This window comes from Melanostigma gelatinosum (assembly GCF_949748355.1).
Source record: "Melanostigma gelatinosum genome assembly, chromosome: 14".
NCBI lineage: Eukaryota > Metazoa > Chordata > Actinopteri > Perciformes > Zoarcidae > Melanostigma > Melanostigma gelatinosum.
The window spans coordinates 13,904,476-13,923,528 of record NC_136647.1 but is presented as its reverse complement, the minus strand read 5'-3'; the positions used below and the strand labels follow the sequence as shown (position 1 = coordinate 13,923,528).

The 19,053-nt window shown below is 42.5% G+C and overlaps 2 protein-coding genes across 5 annotated transcripts in view; both read left to right on the top strand.

Annotated features, from left to right (window-relative positions):
• The window catches only part of sptbn2 (spectrin, beta, non-erythrocytic 2), a gene marked incomplete at its 5' end in the record, with an annotated part of 33,106 nt that extends 26,977 nt beyond the window's left edge, over positions 1-6,129 (top strand). For all 3 annotated transcript variants that reach the window (XM_079283238.1, XM_079283240.1, XM_079283239.1), the window contains 10 exons: positions 43-287; positions 392-530; positions 637-721; positions 1,185-1,381; positions 1,574-1,698; positions 1,805-1,880; positions 3,899-4,071; positions 4,369-4,542; positions 4,709-4,751; positions 4,871-6,129. In XM_079283238.1, coding sequence (XP_079139364.1) covers positions 43-287; positions 392-530; positions 637-721; positions 1,185-1,381; positions 1,574-1,698; positions 1,805-1,880; positions 3,899-4,071; positions 4,369-4,542; positions 4,709-4,751; positions 4,871-5,083 — 1,470 coding nt within the window. In that variant the 3' untranslated portion in view covers positions 5,084-6,129. The remainder of the gene's footprint in view (positions 1-42; positions 288-391; positions 531-636; positions 722-1,184; positions 1,382-1,573; positions 1,699-1,804; positions 1,881-3,898; positions 4,072-4,368; positions 4,543-4,708; positions 4,752-4,870) is intronic.
• A 4,504-nt stretch (positions 6,130-10,633) lies between these two features.
• On the top strand, positions 10,634-18,946 carry LOC306788305 (zinc finger protein ubi-d4-like). Of its 2 annotated transcripts, XM_079283775.1 has the most exons (12): positions 10,634-10,670; positions 11,764-11,924; positions 12,208-12,315; positions 12,403-12,581; positions 12,663-12,755; positions 12,872-12,950; positions 13,423-13,464; positions 15,375-15,512; positions 15,638-15,769; positions 15,854-15,966; positions 16,057-16,138; positions 16,354-18,946. In XM_079283775.1, exons 1-12 carry the CDS (start codon positions 10,639-10,641, stop codon positions 16,434-16,436), a joined length of 1,242 nt encoding a protein of 413 aa, XP_079139901.1. In that variant the 5' UTR covers positions 10,634-10,638; the 3' UTR covers positions 16,437-18,946. The 2 variants fall into 2 exon arrangements, with proteins under 2 accessions (XP_079139901.1, XP_079139902.1); XM_079283776.1 differs by lacking the exon at positions 13,423-13,464.
• The last annotated feature ends 107 nt before the right edge of the window (positions 18,947-19,053 follow it).

Genomic DNA, 19,053 nt, shown 5'->3' with positions numbered 1-19,053 from the left:
AACAGAAAACTGAATGTCCCCTCTTCCTCTTTGACCTCATAGGTGAACCAGGTGCAAGATGATGCAGCACGGCTGCAGAAGGCTTACGCTGGGGAGAAGGCGGATGACATCAACATGAGTGAACACGCTGTGTCTTCTGCCTGGGAAGGCCTGCTTGAGGCCGGTCAGGCCCGCAGGCTCCTCCTGCTGGACACTGTGGAGAAGTTCCGTTTCTTCAACATGGTGCGAGACCTGATGCTCTGGATGGACGGCGTCAATCTGCAGATAGACGCACACGACAGCCCCAGGTGACATTTCATGCTTAGTTTTCCAGCTACGGTAATGAATGCTGTTATAATCAGTGCGACGAGTACAATTAAATCTCACCTCACTCTCCTCTCCGTTGTCCCAGGGATGTGTCTTCTGCAGGGCTGGTCATTGCCAATCATCAGGACATCAAGTCAGAGATTGAGACCAGGGCAGACAGCTTTACTGCCTGTATTGAGATGGGACATTCTCTTGTCAACAATAATCACTATGCAACTGATGAGGTACTGTGCACTGGGCCACTTTCACTGTTAGCTGTCATATTATTGCATATTTAAAATAAAGTCTTGTCACGCGTCTTCTCGTCACTGGGTGTTCTTTGATCCACAGATCCGGGAGAAACTGGCTCAACTCCAGCAAAAGAGAGAGAAGATCAACAAAAAGTGGCAAGACAAGATGGACCATTTACAAATAGGTATGACTGCTTTGCACATTGTACAGTCTGCATGAGGGCACATTGATTGAAGCTTGTAGTGCCATGGCAAATGAAATGCGGAGGGTACTTTGTTTTGGTTGCTACAGGGTAAAGGTAGCAGATAAAATACAAACGGGTACGTCCAGTTTGAAGGTTATCATGGCATCCAGAGGTAAACGGCAAAATGCTACAAGGCACACGGCGTTCTATAAGGCATGTGTGCTTAAACCTATTTGATTGGTGGAAATTGCGTAGTGGCAAAAATTGAGCCAGGGCTAACTTTTTTTTTTTTTTTTAATGTTTTTATTTGGTGGTCTGAAATGGACCAAATGTGTGCCTGACTCATTGCTAATACGGTAGTTCTTGACGCTGTGTTTCTCAATGTCCCGGTATTTGTTCACTCTCCATCTCTTTCTTTTTGTTTTTCTCTCCGTCTTCTGCGGCCCTCATCGCTGCGTCGCAGTGCTGGAGGTGTTGCAGTTCGGACGCGATGCCTGTGTGGCAGAGTCCTGGTTGGCAGGGCAAGAGCCTCTGGTGCGAGCAGCAGAGCTGGGCTCAAATGTGGATGAGGTAGAGAGCCTAATTAAGCGCCACGAGGCCTTTGAGAAACTTGCTACAGCCTGGGAAGACCGCTTTGTGCTGCTGGAGAAACTTACTACGGTAATTAAACCAATGACTTGCATCACATAGCAAAATGTTTCTGTGTATGTGAGAATGGTTTGAGTGAGTTCTGAGTGGCCTGGTACGTACAGGTAGAGGATGTCCACCGCTCATCTGTTACTGTAGGCATTGATTCTCCCTCACTCATGTGGCGTTGCGTTTAGCTATCACCACTGACTTTACATTTCTCAGCTTGAGGAGCATGAGCTCCAGAAGCGGCTAGAGGAAGAAGAGAGAGCAAGGCGACCCCCTACACCACCCCCAGCAGAAGTGGCACAATCTGAAACAGAAAGTCACGTACACGATTCTCAAGCCAGGTAAACCAAAGAGGACTTCCGGTCGAGCCGTGTTGATCTACAGTACAATTAGACATTGTTTTTAATATATTTTATTAACATGCTTTCCACTCGCTCTCCAACTCAGAACCAGTCTGGACCAGACTACACTCAATCAGTCTGTGTCGGTGAATGGAGTCCACAGCGACAATGACACATCGCAGGTGAGTGTTTTGTGGATCCAAATCCTTTGAACATTACAGGCTTTCTGCTCTGTGGTGCAACAGAGTCATTTTCTACCTTAGGGCTCTGGCATGTAATGTCCTGTAATGTCCTTTCCATGTTTCATCCCTCATCTCCTACATTATGACTCCTTCAATCAATCTGTGTTAAACAGTTTAATAGAGAAAGAAATACTGGTTATTTGCATTAATGTTAGCATGAGATGTCCACATCTAATAATAATACATTACTGGCAAAAACATGGCAACGGTTTGTTGCAAACAATGAATATTATTAAAATATATGAGTTCATTACATTACACTACATATATCACTGTATTTGAGTGTGTGTCTCTGTCTGTTCTACTCTAATCAACAGTGTTCTTTTGACACATATTCCTTTGTTATATAGTGACATTGCTATGATCCAACTGAAATAAACGATCTGTGTTTTTACCAGAAAATAGCCAGTAAAACAAAATACCTATGAAATAGTATATAGGAGCAATACTTTATGATCGGGATAAGATTTGATTATAGGTATTGTTGATGATACTTCCACACTACAAATGATTTTGTGATGTGGAAGCACTTTTTCTGAAAAGAATCAGTGCCACCCGGGATTTGCAGAGGAAGAAAGTCACCCAACACCTCAGGAAGCCTGATTCAATAAGACAGTGCACCTGTAAGGGACGGGGTTGGGTTCTGGGTAGGGCACAGTAAACGTCCATGAATGTTACACTATCCTCGTAAAAAAACCTCACTGGCAGATGAAAATAAGCACCTTATGGAAAGCAGACGTAAAGTTATGTCAAGAGCCATTTCTGTATGAATGGAACTTCATAAACGTGACGGTTTATGGACACCGTTGTTGACGGCTGTTATGAGCAGCCGATCATAATGGTGAAGTGTCTGAACCCAGTTTCTAACTTTCAAGTTTCTGCCGCAGTCGAGACTTCTTAACAATTTCTTATTGCGTTTTTATCAGCAGTCAAAATCGCTACCGTTGTCAGTGGGAAAGAAATCAGAGCCTAAACGTGTGTGTAAGCCAAAGCAGCCGGAGCGTGTGAGTACCAAGCCGTGGTCAGCTGTGTGGCCCCCCCCCCCGTCACAGCCCCCGCTCAGCTCCTGGTCAACTGCAGCGCCGCTGTTCTTCTGTTGAGAAGCCATCGCTCTCTATCACAGACCCAAACCATTGCTTTCTCCATTTCTCCTTCATTAATGAGTCCCATTGCTGTTCTTCAAGGCATGGTGCAGATTCATGAGCAGATTGCTCTCATGGATCAGTCTGCTGTTGTATGTGTGCTCATATTGACCAGGACAAGAGTTACTGTCAATGTGAAGCTCGGAGTTGTAAATGTGCTAATGTGGTGGTAATTGTAGCTGATTTATGTGTTGTTTTAGTCTTTCCCCATACGTGTACACTTCCTGTGATGAGTGTGAACGTCATTTAACAGCTCAAAAAAAGGCACAAGAATGTCTCCTTAACTGATATTTTCCTATACTGTTACAATTCAGTACTTTAAGAGGCATCCTATAGTCTTTGGATTTTGTATTTAGGATTCATAAAGTAAATGAAAGCGAGAGATGTGGATGGTTTAAGGCTTTAGAGTTGTACTGTAATTGTGTGTTCATGTTTTTGTTTGTGTGTTGCAGTTATTAAGTTATTAGTTCTTGATTCATAGAGAATATTTACATTACAAATTGGTGTCTGCCTTGGTTTCAATCGAAAAGTATATCAGGTTGCCTCAGTACATTTAGATTATTGTTTGAACATTTGAACTATCCATGTTCAGTGTAGCATGCATTCATGTGGGTTATTTTAATTGTGTATCAGTGTACTGTGTGTTTATGCGGCTACGCTGTTATCTCAGGTAATAACACAGTGCCGACAAAAACAAGCGTCATGACTTTTCACGTACGGCTGTGAATGGCTGCTTTGCTGCTCACTGCTTCCATCCAGTCACCATGTTTTTTTTCTGCCTCCTCACGACCATTCATGTTGTGGTTTGAACCACAGGGCTCCGAGTCCGAGTCGGTGAACGGACCAGGCAGGGACAGCGGGCTGGCATCCTCTCGCCTTGAGCCTTCTGCCACGTTACCGAGCAAAGGTGGAGCAGAGCCCGATGCCATGGAGGGGATGCTCTGTCGAAAGCAGGAGATGGAGTCCCACAGCAAAAAGGCAGCTACCAGGTGAGTGTTATCGGTCAAGTGCATTTAAATAGTCATCAGAGAGCCGAGACCAGACTTGATTTCAGTTAAAAAATATTGAGAAACTAAGTTTGTTGTGTCTTAGTCTGTCCTAACGTGTTTTACTGTGATATGCTGTAGAACTCTAAAACTTCAGGCTCATGTCTCTACCTTATTTCATCTCATTTAGTTTACTCTGTTGTATCTTTCAAGTTGTGTTTTGCAGTGTCACTACCTTTCTACAATAGTCGAGAGGAATATTGTACCAAATGTCCCGATCTTGTTTCTTTGTTCCTGTAGGTCCTGGCAGAACGTGTACTGTGCCCTCAGAAAAGGAAGTCTCGGTTTCTATAAAGACGGCAAGAGCGCTAGCAATGGCATTCCGTACCACGGCGAGGTACCCATCAGCCTGGGAGAGGCTGTGTGTGAGGTAGCACACGGCTATAAGAAGAGGAGATTTGTATTCAAGCTCAGGTGAGAATAGAGGCAATTAAAAACTCCAGAACAAGGATTCCCAATAGAGTGTGTTTCTCTCCCTGTTAGATTTTATAAATACAATGAGAGGCGGTGAAATACCAAGATGTAGACTTGATAGCTTGTATTTGACTAACGGTTTACATCATCAACACTCTGTCTGCAGGCTGGGGGATGGGAAAGAGTACCTGTTTCAGGCCAAGGATGAGGTAAGATGTATAAAACAGAATGACTCTACGAAAATAAGTAGTTCAATACAAAGTGTGTGTGTGTGCTGTGACCGTGCTTGATGATAGTGAAGTATAATAAATGTTTTTTTTGTTTAAAGGATGAGATGAGCTCCTGGATCCGTTCCATCGTCGGCGCCATTCCAACAGGCTCAGCAGACTCGCCCGTAGCTCCACGGGCGCTCAGCCGTGCCATGACGATGCCCCCCATCTCCCCCGGCTCAGGCGAAGCCGGAGGCGTTACCATGCGCAACAAAGACGGCAAAGAGAAGGACCGCGAGAAGAGATTCAGCTTCTTTGGCAAGAAAAAATAGAACACTTGTGTTATCGCTGGAAAACTACATTTGTCTAAATTTCAACAAACTGAAGCGGTCAGAAAGCAAAAGTACAGAGAGAGGTAACACAAACACACCGCTCTCAGTGCAGACCCCGAGGGATTTGTCGGCGGCTACGATCGTATGTGGCTTACAGAGAACTTTGTTTCTTTTCTTTCGCTCTTATGCTCTCCCTCGCCGGTTTCTATCAGTCATTTACTTTTTCGTTCAACCAATTCATATTTCACATTTAGCTGCACTCAGCAACGAAAGCCCTCATCCAAATTCAGGCAATTTCAGCCAACCAGGGGAGCTTATTGGTCTTAAGCCAGTGACCGCTGTGTTCTCCTTCAGAATGAATATTTTCTCTTCAGTGAGTCTTGACTGGGTCGTGGTGGAAACTTTTCAACAAGTTTTGTTCTGCACGGAATACAAAGGCCTAAGTCAGTAGGAGTCTTGACGAGCTGAGCCGTTTTGATGCCGTGTCACTAATAAAACAATGGATGGTGGCGTTGCACTGGGGTGCACTCTGGTTTTATTTCCCCGCTTTAAAGCGCTCTCTCTTTGTGGGAGGATCACATCAGTCTCTTTTTCTGTACTTGGTATTGACGTTATTACCTGACCGATTTATAATTGCTGTTATTATTATTGTTATTATTATTTATCTTTTGCTGTTGCTGGTTTGAGAAAACAAGCTAATTAATTTGCCATTAGATATTCATGATTAATGTTTTTGGTTAAATTAGTGGAGAATGTTGGGCTTGCCCTTGTATGTAATATTTTGTTTTGTTTTCTAGGAATGACCGTTGATGAGGTGTTTTGAGAAAAAATAAATAAAGCTCATTAAATTTTAGAAGTGTGCAGTAAGTGATCACAAGTTTCATTGGGAAAATAATATATATTTAATAAGTGGTTCTATTTTTTATTTTGTCTCTAATTTTGCCTGTATTTGATCATTTCTTTTGAGTGGTCTTTTCTGCTTGATTTTCAACTTTTTTTCTGTACAAAGCAGAGAAGATTAGTTTTCTAGTGTGTGTGTGTGTGTGTGTGTGTGTGTGTGTGTGTGTGTGTGTGTGTGTGTGTGTGTGTGTGTGTGTGTGTGTGTGTGTGTGTGTGTGTGTGTGTGTGTGTGTGTGTGTGTGTGTGTGTGTGTGTGTGTGTGTGTGTGTGTGTGTGTGTGTGTGTGTGTGTGTGTGTGTGTGTGTGTGTGTGTGTGTGTGTGTGTGTGTGTGTGTGTGTGTGTGTGTGTGTGTGTGTGTGTGTGTGTGTGTGTGTGTGTGTGTGTGTGTGTGTGTGTGTGTGTGTGTGTGTGTGTGTGTGTGTGTGTGTGTGTGTGTGTGTGTGTGTGTGTGTGTGTGTGTGTGTGTGTGTGTGTGTGTGTGTGTGTGTGTGTGCGTGTGTGTGCGTGCGCGTGGTGCTGTGGACTTTGCACGTTTAAGTTATTCCTGATCAAACGAGGCTGCTTTCCGGTACGCAGACAAAAACCAGACACAAACACAAAATAATAGCACTGGAATGATTTCATAAAATTAGCTTTTCTTTGCTTCTGGTTTTTATTATATGTGAGCTGACATTACCCAAGAGTTCCACAAGACGGTTTAATCCTTTTTGTTTTAGTCTTCTAATATCTATATCTGTTCTCTCTCTATCTGCTGGTGTGACGGCATGGGGGCTGTTTGTAGATAAGAAGCTGAAGCACATTCTCTGTGGCAGACCGCGGGGATGCAAGCAGGTCAGATGGACAGCTGGACAGGTCTCATTGAGTGAAGTGAAGAATGCGGCTTATGTGCTACATGACAGACTGGTGTATTGAGCCTTACTTGAACCCACTACGGATACACTGAACCCCCTTTTTACAAACCCTAACCCTCCATTCGAACAGTCTTTAAGGAAGCTTTCGTAGTACGAAGACGGGAATGTTAAAAAAAAGTGCCCTGTGGCAATGATCTAATGTATGTCAGTGGATTACGTATGCAGGTACAACATGAATTACAGTAACCACGGAAAGCTCTGCTCACTAACTGGCAGAGAGGGAAGACTCCTAAATTGTCTAAGACGAGCTTTGTGCTCTTGCATATGTGGCGTGACTTCATGTAGGTTCATACTTGTATGTGTGTCATCGTTGCCATCTATTCTCTTCTGTGTTGCTCTGAAAACATGAGATCACGTCATATTCAGGGCTGGAGAGCAACTAGTTCTGTGTAATCGGCATTTACAGTAATCTGAAACAAGATCATGTCAATCCAATATATTTAATGTACAAAATATGATCGGTGTTTTATTTAGTCTGCTTAAATATGGTCCATGTTTGAAACGACAGTTTTTTTGTGAGACTGTAGGCAGTAGTGACATTTTATATAAATTGATTGTTAACTGTTATTATAGTCAGTCACTTAAATCCAAGTTTTAATTGATCTGCCAAAATGCCACAAGAAGTTACAGGATGACAATTAAATTAATTTTAAGAGGTTTAGGAATTATTTCAAAGTAATCAATTATTTTGTAATTTATTACACCTTGAAATTAACTCTTTAAAGCTGGTAATTGCCTGGATGTGTATAGCATGTCTTGAGGGGTTGAAGTCCACCGGAATGTCGCACCAAACATGTTGTGACATCACAAACAGCTGGAAATAAACAGGTCGGCCTTATCTCGCAGTCCCAAATGAATGTGGAACCAGTGATCTATTGCTCAAAGACCCCCGAAGCCAGAGATGTGAAATATGTGAGCATCCGCTTTGAGACTATTGAACAGCTGACAGCATCCTGGTCCAAACTTTCTCAAACTGACTGCCGTGTCTGTCAGTGGGGTTTTGTATCTCGGGTGGGCGACCCAGCTCGAGTATCCTGAAACAAAGCTATACGATCATGGGAACCAAGTCAATGAGGTCATTGCACACATAAGTGAGCCAATGCAGTTAGCGTACGTTGTGCACAATTTTTCAAATGGAGGAGTCATTGTTCCCCAGTGGATGAGCTGTTTCTAGTGATCATTGCCACCTTTTCTCTGCGCCGGACATCAGACAACAGCGTTCGGTTGATGGCCGGGTCTCGATGTCGAAAGGTCACACAGTGTATTTTCTTATCGGCTCATTTGAACGTGAATGATTCAAATTAGTTTGGCCAAATTGGTCATGAGAAGCAAAAATATTTCACATACTGTACACAAAACTCTCTTTCACACACGCTCACACATTAATACTGTATAATGAATGCAGAATGACCCTTGGCAATCCAGTTTTGTGGATGTGTCCTCAGCTGGCTGTGATTCGATGTTGCATACGGCATCCTTTTTAAAATGGCATCGTGCCACCGGTGAGCTTTGACCAGAGCGTGGGACGTAATGCATTACTGATGTCAAAGAGACACGTTTTTGGTAATGAGAGTACTTGTAACAGTGGAGTACTCAATGAAGAGAAAAAAACACAACTTTTACTTGTATTAGATATGGGTGAAATCAGACTGGTGACAATTTGAGCTTCCTTTTTTTTAGTGGGAGCTTGTATTTTTTCCTCCAGTGGTCCGTCTTGCAGCATATGATAAGCCTGTCGTCCTCCCTTCATTTCTCATTACGTTTGACGAATGTCTGTTCCTTCCTCTGTAATTCAGAGTTGTTAATACCACTACTATTATTAATTGCTATTATAATCATTATTGCTACTGTTGTTACTATTACTACTACTGTTACTAATGCAACTTATTGCAAACATAACTGCTGTCCATTTTCAGGTACGTGTCTGTAATACCAGACCCTTCCACACGATGTCAGTGTGCTGTGGAGCATTTTCATTACAAATCGATAATGTTTGTTGACTTGTGTATCTACATCTAATATTAGGAATAATAAAACATGGTTTAATCAAAATCATGATATTGTTTTTGGTTTGTTTTATGATAAAAAGGTTATCCACTGCACCAGCTTTTATTCTGTTCGGCGCACAAGAGAGAGAAAGTCAAGTTTTCACAGTAAACTGTCTTGTTGTAAGTTTACAGAAAACATTGTCCCTGGTGCAATTTAGTATTCTAGGTTAAAAATCAATGTCAGGGATACCCTGCTATTTAGATCTTACATTGACCATAAAGTAACTTAATAGTGTCTTTCATTAGACTCTTGCCTCTGACTCTTGGGCACCACCTTTCAAACCCTGCACCATCAGTTTGTTAGGCAGGGTTATGTTTTTCATACTTTGGAAAGCTCATTCCAGAGCTAAAGAAGACATACAAATATTTTCACAGGATAAGTAATACTCCCCATGACGAGTAAACTGAATCCCGTGTGTTAAATTAGTGGAGTTGCCCTGGACTCGAGACCAAAATGGGCAAAATTAAGATGAACAAATAGTTGTTTTTAGATCAAACAAACACAGGTTTTAACTTCCAACTATATTTATTTATTTGTTTGATCAACACCAATGACGTCATGTACTATCGCAACAATGTACCGTTCTGCATGCTATTTTTCGATTAGAGGAAGAATTAATTTCTTTCCTCTATAGAAATTCTCATGAAAACAAAACAGCAGTTTGATGTACACACCACAGAAAGCTCAGACAAGTTAAAGGAAACCTTTAGTGAGAATCCTTTAGTTTGTCAGCCTGTTGGTGCGAGTAAATTCATAAAACTGTCAGCTACAAGAGAGCAGAATTGGATCATAATTTGAAAATAAAAAGTATAATTCTTCTGTGTTCACATTTTACTACAGTACATGTGAAATATAGTTGTATGGGTGTAGAGGGTGTTGCTGCACTGCAGTCATTAAGAATAATATTAATGATGCAACTGCAGCCAATGAGGTCAAGGATGATTGATTAATGACATACAGTAGGTTTATGATGAATTAGTGGATGAAAGAGCAGAGCAAACCTTTGCTGACAGTTAAGAGAAACCTGAGCCTTAGTTTCATCACAGTGGTTCTCTCTGTACTGGAGGTTGACAATAGAAGAGGATGAGGATGGTGGTCAAAGACCTCAGAATAAAAGATAACATCGTCGAAAAGTATATCTTGAGAAAGGCTGTATGGGGGGCCGAGGAAACGCCCCATAGAGCAGTTAAACTTGGTCTGCTGTTTAAATGGTTTCCTGGGACTTGAATTTAAAAGCCATGACGGGACTGAAAGAGTCAACAAATTAAAAGCATTTACCGGTAGGTGTGAATAACACAGAATTATAAATTTGAAGAATTCACAGTGGAACTTTTCAGATGAACCCTAACTCTGAGTTTGGTGACATTAAAGTGTCCTATTACCTATAATTTGTAAATGTAATTTGGTAACAGTTCAGGTGTTACTCAAAACATTAAAAATAGCTCTATTGTACTTTTATCAAGAATATAATGCAGATGGATAATTTATCCTCCATGTATATGAGCTCTGACGATAACATTTGTCTGGAGATAAGTCAGAATCACATTTGTATTGCTTTGTATGATAACACATCCTGCAGTGCCACAATGTCCCAGTAAGGGGCGCTACGTGTCACGGTCCTGCTCTATCTGCCTACAAGTCCTGACGGAGGGCACACATAGCCGGCGGCCACTTTTCCCGTTTACCAAAGCAAGATGGCAGCTGTTGTTGAGAATGTTGTCAAACTGTAAGTGTTGGACTTTTCTACACACCTTTACACCTAAACCAGTCGACTCAAACCGCGGTCACATCACAACAAATGTACGTTGGTACAGCCAATGACCGCGTCACTAGCTAGCTTACCACCATTCCCTCTGACTTAGTGAGGTTAGCCACCGTCGTGTGTGTGTTCACATCCTGGAATGGAAGTGTTAAGTTAGCGGGCACGCAGATGACGTTTCTAAAAAAACAAAACACGAATCACGAGGCAATGTAATAGAACACGCGTCAATTTGATCATAAATGTATTTGTGAAGGTAATGCAGTTACTTGTGTCTTGATGGCCAAACGGCTACCGCGGTGCTAACGTCGGTGAAGTACAGCAGCTAGGTGGCTCTCGCGCTAACGAGCTGCGGCTGTTCACGCAGGATGGAGTGCTTCTGGCCAACTAGTCCACAATGAATGAAAGAGTGGCCTCGGAGATCACTCCTCCTTTCTGGGGACCAAAGAGTTACAGTCACTGTAGCTATCACATTTATAATAAAGTTACTCTGGACGTTATTACAGTTTAGACTGACCCTTACCCACTTTGTAGTAAATCGTGCTTCCATTTCCGTTGACTGTGCGTAGGCGCTCATGTGGTTGATTTTAGACGTTTTACGGTAATTAACAGCTTTTGGCTAGGTCCTTAGTTACTTTGGTAACATGAAAACATGAAGCGTATGTTGAGATGCTTAACTTTTTTAACTTCTTCAATGGTTACTTAATTTAACTAATTAAATTCTGTCTTAGAAATTAAAACGGTACTAAAGTAAGAAGTATGTAAGAAGCCTCTTTCTGGTTTAGTCTTGACGAAATAGCAAGGCAGACCGATTTACAACATGATACTCAATTATTACATCTTTTACATAAGCCTGTTTGTCTCACTTAGCTTTCATATAAGGGAATAAGCTCACGGTGGCAGCACGAAAGAGAACAGGCTTCAAACTGACAGAGAGGGTTACAATGTTTAAAGTAAGACTGCACTGGTTTTGAATTACCCACACCTGCTGATTTTCTTTTTTGATTTTAAGTATAAATAGACCGAATAACAAGCATCTGGCTCTGGTTTGTGGCGTCAGGTTGGGAGAGCAGTACTACAGAGACGCCATGGAGCAGTGCCATAACTACAATGCCAGGCTCTGTGCCGAGAGGAGTGTCCGCATGCCGTTCCTCGACTCTCAGACCGGTGTGGCTCAGAGCAACTGCTACATTTGGATGGAAAAGAGACACAGGGGACCAGGTGAGACGCACAACATGTAGTTCAAATGCACTGTACGCCCTCCTACAGGATTCTTTTAAGGCCAGTGTCTGGGATGAAGGGTTTGTTCAGAGATTTACTGAATGGATAAATGGGGAGCGGTGTGTCACTTTAATCAAGCTTGCAGCTACATCTGCTCTCTTGGCTTTCAATGAGAAGGCCAATTACGCTAACAAGCTTTTTGTCAGTTACTCAAAAATGCTGACACGTTGTGTGTTAATATAGGTCCAGTGTTATGTTAGACGGGTTTGCTCTGATCCCTCAGGCATGGCACCAGGGCAGCTCTACACCTACCCATCCAGGAGGTGGAGGAAGAAACGGCGATCTCATCCTCAAGAGGACCCGCGGCTTATCTTCCCTCCTGTCAAGTCAGGTATCATTCAGCTCAGCTCAGCTCCGCTCATTCTCTATTCTATTCTGTCAACTGCTGTTCTAAACAAAGAATGTGTTTTGTTCATAGAGATAGACGTAGGGGTGAAGAAGGATGCTCTGTTACCAGTGGATGGCAGCAGCCTGGAGGCCCTGCTGAAGGGGGAGTCCGTGGAGAAACGGCCGACCACAGAGCTGCGAGGGTCTGAGGAGGATTCAAACCAGAGCGACTACACCGGAGGCCTGAACCCTGCTGCTCGCATCAGAAAGGTTCTTGTTTTCAGCTTAAGATATATTTGGAGTCAAGAAAATTGTTTTACATTTTGTATTTTCCTCATTGCATCAACATAGAGAGTCCTTGAGCCAGATGACTTCCTGGACGACCTGGATGATGAAGACTATGAGGAGGACACGCCTAAAAGAAGAGGCAAGGGAAAGGCGAAGGTAAATAACTACCGAGTGTGCGTGAGCACACTTTCTCATGAGTTCATCCCAGCTCTTTGTGTGTGTGTGTGTGTGTGTGTGTGTCCCAGACTCTTAATGCAGCCTCTGTTCCTCAGAGTCGAGGAGTGGGCAGTACCAGGAAGAAGCTGGATACGGCGGCACTGGAGGACCGAGAGAAGCCGTACGCGTGTGACAGTGAGTCCTGATGGGGGAGAGTAGAGCATGTGAACTCGGGCCAGAGCAGAGAGTCCCTGCAGATGTTAACAGCTGTAATGTTTGTAATCTAATCGAGCAAGAGTCCTCAATCTTCATCGCCTTTTGTTTTCATGCTCTCCCCTTTCTGCTCATGTTCTCCTCCATCTTCTTCCTGCTCTTTGTTAGCCAAATCTGATATTGATGAAGCTAGTCCAGGCTCAGCTCTATTGTTTTGTTTGTCATCATGATATCATGCATTTCTTGAACAGGGGGGGATGTTTCTTTCACTTCTTCGGTGTTGTCAGCCTATGTAGATGTACTGCTTGATGTGGTTTTTTTCTTTTCTCTAAAGCATTTCACTTTCAGCTGCAGGTCTCAGTCGGGCAGCGCTGACTGACTGATCCTCTGTCAGTCTACGAGCCCATTTCTCTGAGTCTCTGTCTGTCTCTTCTCCTTCTCTTCTCTCTTTCAGACACTATCAAACAAAAGCATATTTCAAAACCTTCTGAAAGAGGTATATTTCTCTCATTCCTTTGTACCCCTGTCTGCCTTGTCTTTTGTCTTCACTGCCTGTTTTTTTTAATTTTCTGTCCAAGTAGATTTTCTCTCTGTGCAGTAAATGTGATCAACTACATTTAGAAAAGGTCAAGACCATGTTATCATACACCCCAATTAAACTGTAGTGTATAATCTGTCAAACGTATGAGCCGTCTCAGTTTACAAAAGATTAGCTGTGATCCATGAAAGTATCGTTTTCCCCTCAATCTGGCCTGGCTTGTACCACAGATTTAGATAAACTAGAAGCTGCTGTTTTTCTTTCTTTGTCTTTTCTCTCGCTTCTTGATGTGTGCAATTTGACTGCATTCCTCTTCACCACCTCTGCAACCTGTACAGCCTCATTCCATGTTCCCTGGTTTGGAGTGAACTTCTGCTTGTGTTTTGAGTCTGTTGGATGCCTCTTTTTCTTTTTCAAAACTTTCTTCCACTCCACACAATCACTTTCGCACGTGACTATCTGTGTCTTTAGCGATTTTGCTCGGATGCTCTGGAGATGAAGATGAATCACTCCTTTTAGATGACAGATGAAGAAATAGGACATTATCCTTTAAGGGAAATGAAAATGAGAGAAAGTAAGGAAGTGAAAGAAGAAGTAGTTTGTCTTCTCTTATGACAAACCTCACACACACCCTGTGGCGATGGCTGCACACAATGGCAACTTTGTCCTTCATAAAGTCAGTCAAGCCTCCGTACCCAATCCCACTGACGAATGCAATTTATATTCAGGTCAGAAGGAGTTTAAACCGTCAGAGCAGCCGATGTGTGGTGCTTACAGAGGCTGAGATGTTGTCTTTCTGCTGTGCCTGAATACATGGCTACTGCAGAGCTGTAGCTAAGAGGATGTGATGACGTATGGCATTGCCTCAGAGCATGTTTTTCATATCTCCAAACTGTCTCGTCGTCCTTCATCTTTCACTCTAATTTCACTGTTAATATATCATGTCACTGTGGTGATCCAGACACCAAACAAAAAGCAGAATGTCACAGAAATATGTCGGGTCTTTAAGTGGTTTTCACTGATCACATCAAAGACGAAGTGTGTTAAATTATATGACCATGCGTTTCAGCTAAATTGCCTTTAGTCCACACATTCTTCTTCCTTGTCAAATGCTACGTTACCCATAATGCAAATCTGCTGACAGTTCAGTCAGAGGGGAGCTCCAACCATCAGCGACTCAGGTGACATCACTTGAGGCAATTTAACAGAGTTCACTTAGCTAGTGTTCCTCCGATACTGATACGAGTAACGGACATGCCTCCGATACAGCTTTAAATTCTGGATCTGGTTGTGGCGAGTATGTGAGTCTGCATACAATACAGTCTCATACAGCAATCATATCACATCCATATAGGGTTAGCAGTATACAGCTGTTAAAAAAATTAAATAATGATAATTCACTGGTATTGGATCGGTACTCGGTATCGGCTGATACTCAAGTTTAGGAACGGGAATCAGTATCGGGAAGGAAACAATCTGTAGCTTAATCCAACGTTTTTCAAATATGCTGTCGTTCTCCCACGACCTGTAAACGGACTTACATGTGTAACATTGGTGCAGTTCCCCTTAAAGGCACAGAGTAGATATTGCACAGATCTAAACATATGAAGTCAGATTATGTTTGTCATTTATGATGTGTGTAGACAAATCCTTTTAGATTTATATGGACGTCCTGGTCCCTGCTGCGATTCCCTCGGATTCACTAAATTCTTCCCAAAGTCCGTGCGTCATCAGAAAAGACACTTTATACAACACTCTGGACAAAGAAATTCAAGTTCTTCCTTTTTACCACTGACTTTGTATTACATGGACTTTACTAATGTATTCTTTGTTTTCATACACGTTGTGTTTTCTGGTTTTGGTGGCAGTCTGTGGGAAGCGCTACAAGAACCGTCCCGGTCTGAGCTACCACTACGCCCACTCCCACCTGGCTGAGGAGGAGGGTGAGGAGAAGGAAGAGATGGAGATCAACGAGCCTGCATTGCCGCAGCCCAATGAGCCTAAAAGTAATCGTAAAATCATTCGCTGTCCTCAAGAGATGTCGCCGTTGGATTGCTGAGTTAAATGTAGCGCTGGACGTCTTAGAAACTGAACACTGATGCTCCTTGGGTGTTTTCATCTTGTTTCTCAGCTCCCAAGAAAGGCCCAGATGGTCTCGCATTGCCTAATAAGTATTGTGATTTTTGCCTGGGAGACTCCAAGACCAATCACAAGACCGGCCAGCCGGAGGAGCTGGTGTCCTGCTCCGACTGCGGACGCTCGGGTACGTTTGTAGACGCCTGGCTGCTGCAACAGGAAATGTGTGCAGCAAAGTGATATGTATAATAAACATTATTTTACACTGCAGGCCACCCCTCCTGCCTGCAGTTCACTCCTGTAATGATGGCTGCTGTGAAGACGTACCACTGGCAGTGCATAGAGTGCAAGTGCTGCAACATCTGCGGCACCTCAGAGAATGACGTAAGTTCACCTCCATTCAGATTATTTTAGTGTATTGTAGAAAGCTGAAGTCTGATGTTTAACGTGTTCTTGTTGTCCCGTTTCTTCCAGGATCAGCTTCTGTTTTGTGATGACTGTGATAGAGGCTATCACATGTACTGTCTCAACCCACCCATGGCTGAACCTCCCGAGGGTAAGATCACTACCTGTGTAAAAAAAACAACAACAAAGTCTGAGTTGAGTGTATCAAAAACGTACCTTAGTGACAGGGATGTAGAACTATAACTACTTAGTTATGAAAGTGTCATTACATTTATATGTAAATCTTGTAGAATAAGTAAAGGAGTCTTCTTTAGGCTCGTGGACGTCTCTGACATTAATCGATTTGTCTGTTATTTTGGCCCTCAGGGAGCTGGAGCTGTCATTTATGTCTGGAACTTTTGAAAGACAAGGCATCCATATACCAGACCCAGAACGCCCCACCATCGTGATGGCTGCCTCCCCCTGTGCACACACTCATCACTCGACCGTCCCGCAGCAGTATGGTTTACCCTTCAATATCAAACGTGGGCTCCCCCTGATGAGCTGAGCTCGGCGGGAGAGTGTTCGGAACGGACAATAAATTGTGAAAAGGGGTGTTTCCCTCACCAAACGGCCCTCACGTAGCTTCAGATATGACTGTTACACAGTTCCAAGCTCGGATACAGCCCCGTTGATTTTTATTTTCATCTCTTTTCTACATAGCCAATTTGAGCAGGACTGGATTCCACAGCATAAATAGGCTAAATCTGAACTCTCATTCAGGTTTTTTTTACACATAGACACAAAGTTTGCTAAAACCTTCTCTGTCCTGCAGTGTACTGATTTTATGACAAGAGCAGAAATAGAGCTTGTTTGACTCAAGTAGCATGCCAGTGCTTGCTAATCGTAAAAAATAGATTTTATAATATTTATATATTTCTATGGTATACAATAGTGTTAAGTATGTACAATTTGGTAAGGCGAAGGGCTTTTTATTAGTGCCCATTTCATCATGGTGGAAATATCCACAACCACGTGTTCTTTTATGGCACTGCTGATATTTGGGGGATTGTCTTGATGGAGTCAAAGGGATCTGCTGAGACTGAAGGATTTTGCATCTTATCCACCGGCCACAGAGAAACATCAGGCGCTATGAATAGAAACCCTTACGTGGCTCCCAAGCCTGAGGGACTCGAGGAATGGCAGGTTAGACTTTAGTCTGGCTGTTGACTCGTGTGTGCTGGGGCTGATTAAGCAGCACGGAGCTTCGAGAGGATGCATGACATAAAAGTGTGCATGTTTTATTCAGGCTTTGGGGCCTTTTTTGAGAAAAATGTTAGCTTCTTGACATTAGACTGAAATCTTCAATCTGCAACACCTGGCCTTTGTTAGACACACGATGGTTGTTCCAGTCAAATCAAAAAACAAATCTTACTTGCATAAAAACCCTCTGTTGCTGTGTTTTAGCAGTTTGCTCATCAGCACTATATCCACTACCTGTCGATTATGTGACACCATTAGATTATTTTAATGTAACTGAGGACTGGGCAACCCTGAAAATGGTCCCTTGATGACGATATAAAAGCAATACAGGAGCTCCTGTAGGATGCTGGGATGACGGGGATTCATGGCAGAGTCTGTTTCAGCTCTTGGCAGATAATGTGGAAAATGCTAATCCAGATAGGAGACTGTGGCAACAAACATGGATGACTCCATATTGTACAAAGAGATTATAATGTGTATATGTATAATCCTATGAAGAACTGTTCTTTTTGTCACTGCTTTCATAGTTTTATTATGCAATGGTTTCCTTCTGTGGTGATGCTAAAAGAAAAGGTCTGGTTACTTTACCTCGAACAGTATTTAAAGATGCTGTTGCTAGATGGCACAGAGGAATACATAGTAATGACAGCTGCAGTGTCTGCTTCAATAGCTGCATATTCTACAGGTAAATAAGTGCATGCTCCGTAATCGTCTGCACTCTCATACGCTACGTATCCGTCTCAGCGTTAGGCCGGCAAGGTGTGGGGAAGTGGCATAATATAAATTCACCAAGCCATCGTGCCGTTTCATTAGCCCACTAACGATTACTACACAAGTATAACTTGGTTTATTTTCTCATCACGTTTTGAACTTGGTTATGCAGACACGGTGGCGACTAGGATACTTTGGTGGTTGTTTTTGTATTCATGGATGATGTTTGCATACTTGATGTGTGGGACATTTGGGATACAGTGGAATTTGCTCGAGTTAATCCTGTGATCCAGGTGTCGACTGTACCGCTCTCTTCCAAAGCTCAAAACAAGAAGCAAAGCCCATAATGTGATTAAGAGACAAATTCTGGAGCTGCACCGTCAACACTGGATGGTTGTACTCTGTATCTACTGTCTAGGCCAGGGGTCTCAAACTCCCGGCCAGCCACGTAATTTTATGTGGCCCGCGAATCCGCCAGCAAAAAAAAAAAAAGTTAAATTAAAAAAAAAAAAAAAAAATTTTAAGTTAGACTAATAATAATAAAAATATCCCCATAGTCGAAATTATGAGATAGAAAGTCAAAATTATGAGATACTTAAACAGTCATAGAAGCAGCTCTTTGGCTTACTGTACATTTAACATGGAGATGTATTGTGAGCACATTGAAGACTACTTTAAACTGTGAATGCACGAGTAGTTACATTTACAACCGGCCCTTTGCGGGCGACCATGATGCTGATGTGGCCCGGAGTGAAAATGAGTTTGAGACCCCTGTCTAGGCTAAACTCAGAGGCCATGAACAAGAAGGAAGTCCAACTGTTGTCATAGTATGTTTTTTATATATAAATAAATCTCAGATGTTTTTCTGGTCTCGAGCTTTGGGAGAGAAGTGTTCATCACGACAAATATTAAAACCGAGGTCACAGGTTTACATAGTAGGTGGATTATCTTTGGATTGTGATGGAATGTTTTATTGTGCAAAAATTTGTCTTCAGGAAATAAAATACTAGGCGCTATAACCTGCTGATGTTCTTTTTCTCTTCCTCAATGAGCATTTGAGAAAGTAATGATGAATTGACAAATCTCATAAGCACATTGAGATGTCACCCTTTT

Coding starts and splice junctions, on each gene's coding strand:
- LOC306788305 (XM_079283775.1), top strand. CDS start 10,639: ATGGCAGCTGTTGTTGAGAATGTTGTCAAACT. Junction 12,316..12,402: donor CTTCCCTCCTGTCAAGTCAG/GTATCATTCAGC, acceptor TTTTGTTCATAG/AGATAGACGTAGGGGTGAAG. Junction 15,770..15,853: donor CTCCGACTGCGGACGCTCGG/GTACGTTTGTAG, acceptor TTTACACTGCAG/GCCACCCCTCCTGCCTGCAG.